The 10012-nt window shown below is 29.0% G+C and overlaps 1 protein-coding gene across 1 annotated transcript; it reads left to right on the top strand.

Annotated features, from left to right (window-relative positions):
• The first annotated feature begins 7587 nt into the window (after window positions 1–7587).
• Window positions 7588–9578, top strand: LOC112528285 (transcription factor PRE6-like). The gene is made up of 2 exons (XM_025139281.1): window positions 7588–7768; window positions 9303–9578. Exons 1-2 carry the CDS (start codon window positions 7649–7651, stop codon window positions 9453–9455), a joined length of 273 nt encoding a protein of 90 aa, XP_024995049.1. The 5' UTR covers window positions 7588–7648; the 3' UTR covers window positions 9456–9578.
• The last annotated feature ends 434 nt before the right edge of the window (window positions 9579–10012 follow it).

Below are 10012 nucleotides of genomic sequence, written 5' to 3' on the forward strand. Positions count from 1 at the left end.
AAAATGTTCACAATACGTTCACCTTGTGCACATTTAATTCTGTTTTGTGTGTTGGATAGAAGGGATATGAGAGAATGGAGGAGTGTAAAGAGAGAAGAACTGAGTGAGTGAGTGAGTGAGAGAGAGAGAGAGAGAGAGAAGGAGAGGAAGGTGGAGAGAGAAAATGGGAATGCGGAAACAAAGTCTTTTAAATTATACTAGATTTAAGTTTTTAATTAATTTTTATGGTTTAAATCAGATCTTATGGATCTCATGAATTGGAGAGTTCTAAAAGAAGACCCCCTTCATAACTCAGCCTCTTATTAAGCATCCTAGCAACAAGACAACGTAGTTTAGTAAATTCTAAACGTTTTCATCATCTTCTTTAAATTATGTCTTGTGCATCGTTATGACAAGATAAATCTTTCGCTTTTTTTAATCCCAACAACAGGTGTGTAAGACGTGGTGCCACCATTTCATGGCATAGAGCACCATGACATGTTTTTGACCTTTCGTTACATTTTTTTTCTTTCAAGTTTCATAACTTGCGTGAGCTTTATATAACAACTTTTTATAAATTTAAGTTGTTCAACATGATTGATTAGTACTAGAAACACACATACTATATATATAATATACATACTTGTTGTCACCATCGCTTTACATGCCACCACGTCATTTAAAACATTGCTCGTCTTTGTTATTATAAATATAAACTAAAAGAATTTAACATTAATATCTTTATTTGGAGTACGTATTGCATACTTCAGTATGCTTATGATTATTTGGCATGCGAATGTTTTTGCTACTCGATTTGTGCTACTTCCATAACATCAAGATTTTTCTTGTTTGGCATTATCAAACAGTTAAACCATGTTTATCAAAGTTGGATTTCTTGTAAGAAGCTAATAAAAGATGACTCCGTTATCGATTTTCAGTTAAAACTTGTCATCATATTTGTGTATTACTAAATAAAACTTTGTACTTTGTAATAGCAAACGATTCTGTACAATATGTGAGAATGAAAATACAAAAAACTTTCATCAGCTTGATAGTTTTTGTCCAAAAACTCCATTTCAAAGAATCTATTCGAGATGCTCTTAGTTTTTTCTAAATCATGTTATCGACATATTTTAGGTCTTATTGGTCGACAAGGTTCAAGCAAACGCTCCTTCCACATCAATTCATAAGAACTCTCTACGTTGGAATCGAACACGGGTCTCTCACACTGTGTTAGATCCTGACTGATATGCCAACACCCTCTATGGATTCTTCTAAGACCGTCATATGAACACATTTGGTCTCGACCATGTAAATATTCGTCATATAAAAAGTGAAGAGGACCCACGTGCTTTATGGAGTACAAATAAATAAAATGACTAGTAATCATAAATATAGAGTATGATAACAATGTGACAGGCTTTACAAGGTGTTGTCAAACGATGATAGAATGAATTTATTTAATGTTTTTTGTGGAACATTATCTATTATCTTGTTTTCCACGGTAAATTACATAAGAAAAGACCGCACTTTCATTCAATTCATATTTTGAGAAACGAACTTTGAAAGTACACGTCTGTTACAAAAATATTTATCTGAAGACATGTAGTTTAAAAAAATCAGGGATCATACTTTTGAAGAAATGTCTAGTTTCACCTACATCGTACCTGTGTCATGTCAGCATTATTTGATAAATTAAATTTTTTTTTAATCTATAAACACTTAAATATGCCGTTTGAAAGTACATTCCACAAATATAAGAGCTAAATGAAAGTATGTGCATTTCACATTTCACCCTATCTTGCATTAATAATTTTGATGGTACATTCTATGTCATCAAAAATACAGGTCTGATTCAAGTTTAAATAATTATACTTACTTACAATCTCTCTACCGTATGCCAAACATGTACTTGACTAGGATGCTATGAAACCCACGATATCATCATGCAAATTTTACCTGAAAATAAAGCAGAAAGAATATTGCTCTACTGGATGTGCTTGGAGAACAAACTTTTTGAAAAATATAAGATCAAGATTCCATATAAAGATATAATTTTCAAACTCTCGTGAAACTTAAAGTAATGTTTGACAACCATAAGCTACCTTATTTTGAACTTATTACAGAAGTCTCGTTTGAATGGTTATCAGTTAACTTATAAATAGTGTTTCAATAAGTTCTTATGATCTTTTTCTCATTTTATTCTAATTGTAACCTTGATTAATATTATTATTTATTGTTAATTAGTACTAATTCTTAATTATTATTATTATGATTTATAAATGATTAAATTTATAACTATTAATCAATATTAATTACTATTACTCATATTAATATTTAAATAATAATAATTCAATAGATTTGAGTTGGTTAAAAATTAAATATAGCAACTCTAAAAATGTTTTTGTAAATTATAGAATTAAAAGTTACATTTATTATATTTCATAAATAATAAAATTTTAATAAATGGTTTTAATGAAATAGCAATTATTATTTTTTTGAAAAAAAATATTAATTAATTTAAATACGTAAGATTGACAAACTTTTTTTTTATTGACATTAAGTGTAACACTTATTTAAAATCACCGGTTAATGTAAATCTTTTCTAGAGATCATACTTGATTACACAAGTCCACACATGCGAGTGTGCACGTTTAGGAAAAACACACATATATAGAGGTCAAATTTAATACAGACTGCTTAGTACGGTGTGTAACATTAGGCGTTTTGTATTTGATTTGTCCTATATATAGGACCAGGTTTAGGGAAACCGCAAAAAAAAAAATTGAAAAACCAAGGAACACCCTATTAACCATTCATTTGTATGGTATACACTGTGCATTGTGCATAAAAATAATTTATAAGTAATTTGATCGGTATGCACTTGTGCGTAATATGCATATGTGCATAGATTCTAATAACCAACTTCAATTACTTGTATACACATGACATGTAGTATAGATAAACAGTTGCCCGAGTGTTATTTTCGGGTTTTCCCCTGAGCCTCCCTATATATATATATATATATATGTGTGTGTGTGTGGGGGGGGGGTTGAGTTCCGATGAGAATGAGAGTTAAGTTGAGAAGCATAAGAAAAAAAAATTCATGTTTGAGATTAAAGGTGATTAAGGTCAAATCTCTTTCTTACGCTTCTCACTTTAACTCTCATTCTCACACGATCTTTCGCCCATATATATATATATATATATATATATATAGAGAGAGAGAGAGAGAGAGAGAGAGAGATAGGTTGGTTATTATACAACTCATGACATTTGTGCAACCAATACAACTCAATCTTAACCGTCCATTTTATTTGATTAATATGTGATGTTATAGAAATTCTGATTGTTTCCTAATATAAAATATTGATCATAATTTATGAACCATATTCATCTTCCATAAATATTCAAATTATAATAAATAAACTCTCATCATTTCCATAAATATCTCAATTTTTTGGGTTGCATTGGTTGTACAAATGCAACAGGTTGTAGTTGAAACAAACTCTCTCTCTCTCTCTCTCTCTATATATATATATATATATATATGTGTGTGTGTGTGTGTGTGTGTGTGTGTGGGAACCTTCTTTAAAACCTATGAAATTATGATAACATTGAGAACTAGTACATCATGTGTTATTTCATATGTGAACCTTTTAAGCCTATGTGTGAAACAAAAGTTATATGTAAAAGAATTCACATTGTAAACCACATACATATGAAACAAACACATTATGAAACAAATATATGTTTATCAATACATTAAATATTAGTTTTAAATGAGAAAAAAATCAAGTGAAACAATGACTTAAGATATAAGTTTTCACAGTTATCATAATTTATGGAGTTTTCAAATATATATATATATATATATATATAGAGAGAGAGAGAGAGAGAGAGAGAGAGAGAGAGAGAGAGTGATAGAGCGAGAAAGAGAGAGTCATCTTCAAATACAAACCATTCGAAGGCTATAAACCTTACAACCAAGAGTATTATGGTCTTCTTTACCAAATTTGTATTTTTAGAAATAATTAACTTTCTTAAATATTTCATATAATATCAAATAAATCAGATTTAATTTAAAAAAATATTACTTTCTTGAATATCTTATTCAATTATCATATATAGCCGACTCTTCACAATTTCTTCAACTTTTTTTTTTTCGATTAACCTGTATATCCAACCCGCTATACGAGCTGACTAATCCCAACACAACCACCTGCTTTGCAGATAGCCCGACGTCACCGCATTTGAACCTCCGTGGCCACAAGAGGATTTTTTTTCCTCCTTGAATTTAAACCTGGGACCTCCAGGTACTTTTGATATTTTGAGCCAAGCCAAACCAATCAGGCACCACCCTTGTGGTTAACCCTTTTGTTCTTATATGAAACCAAAGAAATTATTGTGTCTCATATGAAACAATAATAGTTTCATACAATATCGTTTCACTTCTGAAACACAACTTTTTAATTTTGTATATGAAACCAAAGAAATTATTAGTTCTCATATGAAACAATTACAATTTTGTTACCTATTTTTATATAAAGGTTGTTTCATAATAACATTTCATATGTAAAACCACCGTCAAATCCGTTATAAAACAATATATCAATTTTTTAAACAATTCATCAATAACATTTCACACAAACACACATACAGAGGCACACACAATACTTAATATAATGGTACAATAAATAAACCATAGTCCTAATTTATCATTCTAAACATTTAGCGGCCAGTAAAAGCATGAAACCAATAATTGAAATGGTGGGAAATGGGAAGAATGAAGCAAGAAAGTCGGCACAACTTATAAGAAATTTAATGCTAACTTCAGATGTAAAATTAATTGCTTAAGATCATTTCGATGTGTATAAAAATTGAAACCCTGGCTTCGCATAGGAATAAATATTAATATTATCTGCTGTCACCAGATCTTGAGTTTTCAACTTTGTTTCTTTGGAATCACCGTCTTTCTTTTAGATGGAGGAAGTTGGCGATATTTCACTGGAGACTCCTTTGGCTGTTATGGCAGGAGCTGGGCCCTAGGGTCTTCGCAGGATGGTCGTCCTCTGAAGTATCGTCCCATTCAATGTCGCCGTAGGGATGGTGGTGGTGGTGGTGGTGGTGGTGCAAAAGAGGAGACGACCTTTAAGGATGCATAAAAGATGAGGAGTAACATAAATATGAAATCATGGGGGAAGAGATAATCATGGAATTTGATACCGAAAATAAATAATATTCTTATTAATTATTGATAAAATTTTAAATTTTAAATATCTAATATTTCTTCCAAAACCACCCTTTCCTTGATTTGAAATTCAAAATTTCCTTTAATTCATATCAACCGTTGATTATAACAATGGATGGTCTAAAGGGTTTGTAATGGTTGCAACCTTCGAATGGTTTGCAAAAGATTTACCATCTATATATGCATTTTCTTTTGTTACTAACCTAATTTGTATGAACTTTGTTAACCCAGATATTTTCGTTTTTTTTTCATATATTGATATCGTATTTCTTAATTATCTCATTTATTTTGTTTACATTTTCTTAATTATTTTATACGTTTTCTCATTTCACTTATGAACTTTGGTAAAAAATTTGGAACAACCAATGTTCATATACGAAACAACATTGTGAACTCTAAACAAAAATCATTGTAAATAAAAATCATTGTTTCACTTATGAACTTTTTGGTTTCACTTGTGAAATTCAGTGAAAAGAATTGGAACAATTGAAGTTAATACATGAAACGACACTATGAACTTTGAACAAACACTATATAAAATATGATTATCTTCCAAAAAGAACATGATTATACTCCAAAAATAAAATAAAAATTGTACCAAAATTGCCCTTCCTTTAATTCAATTTAATTTTATTCCATTTCATCATTTTATAACATCTCATTTAATCATAACCATTAATAAAAAATGAAAGACTCAAATAAGTTTGTAATGTTAACACAATTTACTTGGTTAAGAAATTATTGTGCCCATATATATATATATATATATATATATATATGTAATTAAGTACCAATCAACTTATCAGTTAACAACTAATTTTTAAACTACCATATAACTTAATAGTCAATAATTAACTAGTTAACAATTAACTAATTTTAAGTTAACAACTAACTTATCAACTGATTTACCGAACCTTAATAAATGAAGACCACCATATATCGTCGATGAATAAATAATTCGTTACCATCAACTACTTCATGATGTATTGTGACACAAGTTTCGAACTACAAATATTGTATGTGCATTCAGAAAATAGAAAAAATATTTTAAGTTCATTTAATAGAATTTTTAAAACAAAACACTAATTTTATAGCAAAATATAAAACATAATACTATTTTTTTTATAATTACTTTATTTTAGACACCAAAATATTAGGGTTTATAAAGCGCTTGAATGAAATCTATAATTCACTCCCGTTTTAATGTCATTTCACATATAAGACGATTAATCATTTAAAAACTCTAAATTTTTTGATATTCATAAGAGTTTCTAGCTTAGGATTTTGTTTTACAATATTTTTTTTCCATCTAAGTATACAATATTTAATAATATTAATTAACAAAAATATATTTGTTTCATATGTACTCGGTTCATAATGTGTATTAATTATGTTATTCTATATATACATAAATAAGCATATATTTTGTTATGAAATTGCTAAGTTGATATACGTACTTATAATGGATTTGTTCAACAAGTTTATTTTATTAATTGAAAAAATGAACATGAAAAATAAAAATCAATTTTCCATTTCAAATTTTTTTCTTTATTTGATAATAATGAATGGTATTTTCGAGAATTCTTTTGTATTTTAGCACTTTTTTGGGGGTTTTATTTATTTATTTATTTATTAAATTATGTATATATTTAATCTAAAAAACAGATACATAATAATCTATCCAATTCAATTCACTATTTAAAAATCAAGACAAAAAAACATTGTTTGCTGAATGAATTAAAACACAATTCATTAAAGATTAATCAAAATTACACTTTTTTGTAACTATGTTGTTTCAAATTAAATAAAATAAAATTTGAAAATTTAAAAAAAATGTAGTATATTGTTTAGTTTTAAAATTATGTGATTAATGCAGATTTTTCATCTAAACAATATGTTGATGAATTATGAAAATGTTAAAATTACGTTTAGAAGTTAATTATGGTACGGTTTTTACAAATTCTTCCAATCCCATTTTGTTTAAAAAAGATATATATATAATTATCATACGTCATTTTCTGTCGGATTTATATTTTTTTAGAAGTTAGTCAGAAAACCAAAAACCAAAGTCGTTGTCAAATAATACCCAATAATTCATTTTCTAATAGCTCAAATATATAATCCAGAATAAAAATTATCATATTAAATTTACATTTTTCTGGATTTGAAAATATTAATTCATAAAAAATAATTACCTATAATTACTTATATTAATATTAATAATAATAAAAATAAAATTAAAACCCTTAATATTTGATGCATGTAAGGAGGGTCCCTCCCCCTCCCCTCCCCTCCCCCCTCCCTTTGAAATCTGTGTTTAAAAGCACAGCCAAGTTCACATCTTTCTTCCCATGCAAACTTCGTCGTCGTCAATTAACAATCCCTTTTAACTCTTTGTTCTTTCGCTCGCTGTCGATAATGTCGAGCCGGAGATCTCGTTCCAAGAAATCTGGAGAATCAATGATCACAGATACCCAAATGACCGATCTCATTTCCAAGTTACAACGACTTATTCCCAATCACACCAACAGTTCCAAGGTAGCTTCTTGATTATGTTCTTGATTTTGTATGCTTCATTTAGGTTTATGTGGCAAGTGGGATCAACCAAAAGTACAACTCCATATGCATAAAGTACAAAAACCCATTGCCAATGAGGGTTCAAAAGTGGAAGTAATTAATTAACCACTTTGAGAACTGGATGCACAATTGGTTCATGTTTATTGTGTGGTTTTCCTTTGGCTCTGGGTAGATAAGTGGTGCAATAGGGTTCACATACTATACACACACTTGCATTCAATTCTTGTGGTGCACCTAACTTAACCCAAGGAGTGTGGCTAGCCACCTTCCTCCCTCCCTTCCCTCTTGGGTGCATGTGACTCATGACATTGTTATTGGACTCATTCTTGAACCATTTATTTATATACCTTTAATTTGTGTGTGTTTTTTTGAAGACACCATGGATTTCTTTTATGTATTATAGATATTTGTATGCCTATATATATATATATATATATTAATGGCTAATAGCTTACCCAAACAAGAATGCACATATATTTGATTTTATGGTGCGTTTATCGTCTGGGAATGGGAGCTTATGATTTTATGGTGCGTTAACCACATAATTGTGATGACTCTCACGTACGCTAACTAATGATAAAACTACAAGTTTGATTATATACATGATATACTTATCTGTATGGTCGAATTCAAACGAAAACAATGACCAAATAAGAAAACAAGAGAACAGTCGAATCACATGTGATTTTACATTAAAATTACATGTGCAACCATTGATTTGTGTGACCTTGACGGCGCGTGACCTAAGCTCGTGGGACAAATCACCTGCATGCCTTTGCATTGACCGTATTCCATAATACATGTGATTTGACTATTCTCATACTTTTTTATTTTAACAATGTTCACGTTTGAACTTCCTCCCCCTCTCTCTGTGTGTGTGTGTGTATATATATATATATATATATATATATATAGGGGCATAATCAAATTTGAAACTCAAATATTGTGATAACCATAAGAACTTGTACTTTAAGATATTGTTTCACATGTTTTTTTACATCTAATGCTAGAACCTAAGGTATTGATATATCAATATATAGTTGTCTTATAATTAATGCGCTTGTTTTACATACTTTTTTCACAATGTGAAAACTTTTACATGTATTTTAGTAAAAACAAACTTATAAAAAAGTTTCACACTGTGAAAGAAATAAATATGAAATAAGCTCACTGTGGAACAAATATATATCAATCAATACTTTAAATTTTAACCTTAAATTAATTTTTATGTGAAATAACATATGATGCACCGGTTCGTACGATTATCACAATATTTATGGTCCTCGCTCACTTAATTAGCCTCATACATACATATATGTATGTATATATAAAATTAAAAAATCTATAAGCCACATTTTGAAGATTACTATGTATATTTTGAATTTAAAGATCAATTACTATTACATATGTATATTTCTTCAAAAAAAAGAATTAATTATTTTAAAATTTGGATTAAATTTAAATAGATGAAATAATTAGGGGGATTTGAGTGCAGGTTTCAGCTTCAAAGGTATTGCAAGAGACATGCAATTACATTCGGAGTTTACACAGAGAAGTTGATGACTTGAGTGAAAAACTATCAGAGCTTTTGGAATCCACAGACGCCAACAGTGCTCAAGCAGCCATTATTAGGAGCTTAATTGTGTAACTCTAATTACATTACTTAATTAATTAATTAAGTAATTAATAATTCTTTCACCCTTTTCAATCAAAAAAAATTATGTATTAGTATTACTTAATCTCAATTAAAGTATATGCATGCATTTCTTCTTAATTTCTTTCTAGCTATATATATAGCCTTTCTTAATTATCACCATATGTATTACTTCCATCATTTTCGACATAATATAAATAATATTATAGATCTTTTTCTATTAATGTGGCATGTAATATTTATTTTTTTCCCTTTAATATGGCATGTAATAGTTAATTCGTTATTCATTTTAATACACACACACACACATATATACATATATATATATATAGGATTGGGTTCACGTGAGACCAAGAGTTTTTCGTGAGACCCATAAGACCAATTTATGTTCATTGATCAACTTTATAAGCTAATGATCTAATGGTCTAAAGTTGCACGGTGGCAATTTTGTGAATATTGAGAAGTCTCGTGACAATTTTGTAATTATGAATGTTCAGATTGTAGATCTAATCCAAGGGTTGAGAATTGGTCTTATGGATCTTTTGAAAAAC

The sequence above is a fragment of the Cynara cardunculus genome, assembly GCF_001531365.2.
Source record: "Cynara cardunculus var. scolymus isolate 2C chromosome LG 15, CcrdV1, whole genome shotgun sequence".
Classification (NCBI taxonomy): domain Eukaryota; kingdom Viridiplantae; phylum Streptophyta; class Magnoliopsida; order Asterales; family Asteraceae; genus Cynara; species Cynara cardunculus.

Coding starts and splice junctions, on each gene's coding strand:
- LOC112528285 (XM_025139281.1), top strand. CDS start 7,649: ATGTCGAGCCGGAGATCTCGTTCCAAGAAATCTGGAGAATCAATGATC. Junction 7,769..9,302: donor ATCACACCAACAGTTCCAAG/GTAGCTTCTTGA, acceptor ATTTGAGTGCAG/GTTTCAGCTTCAAAGGTATT.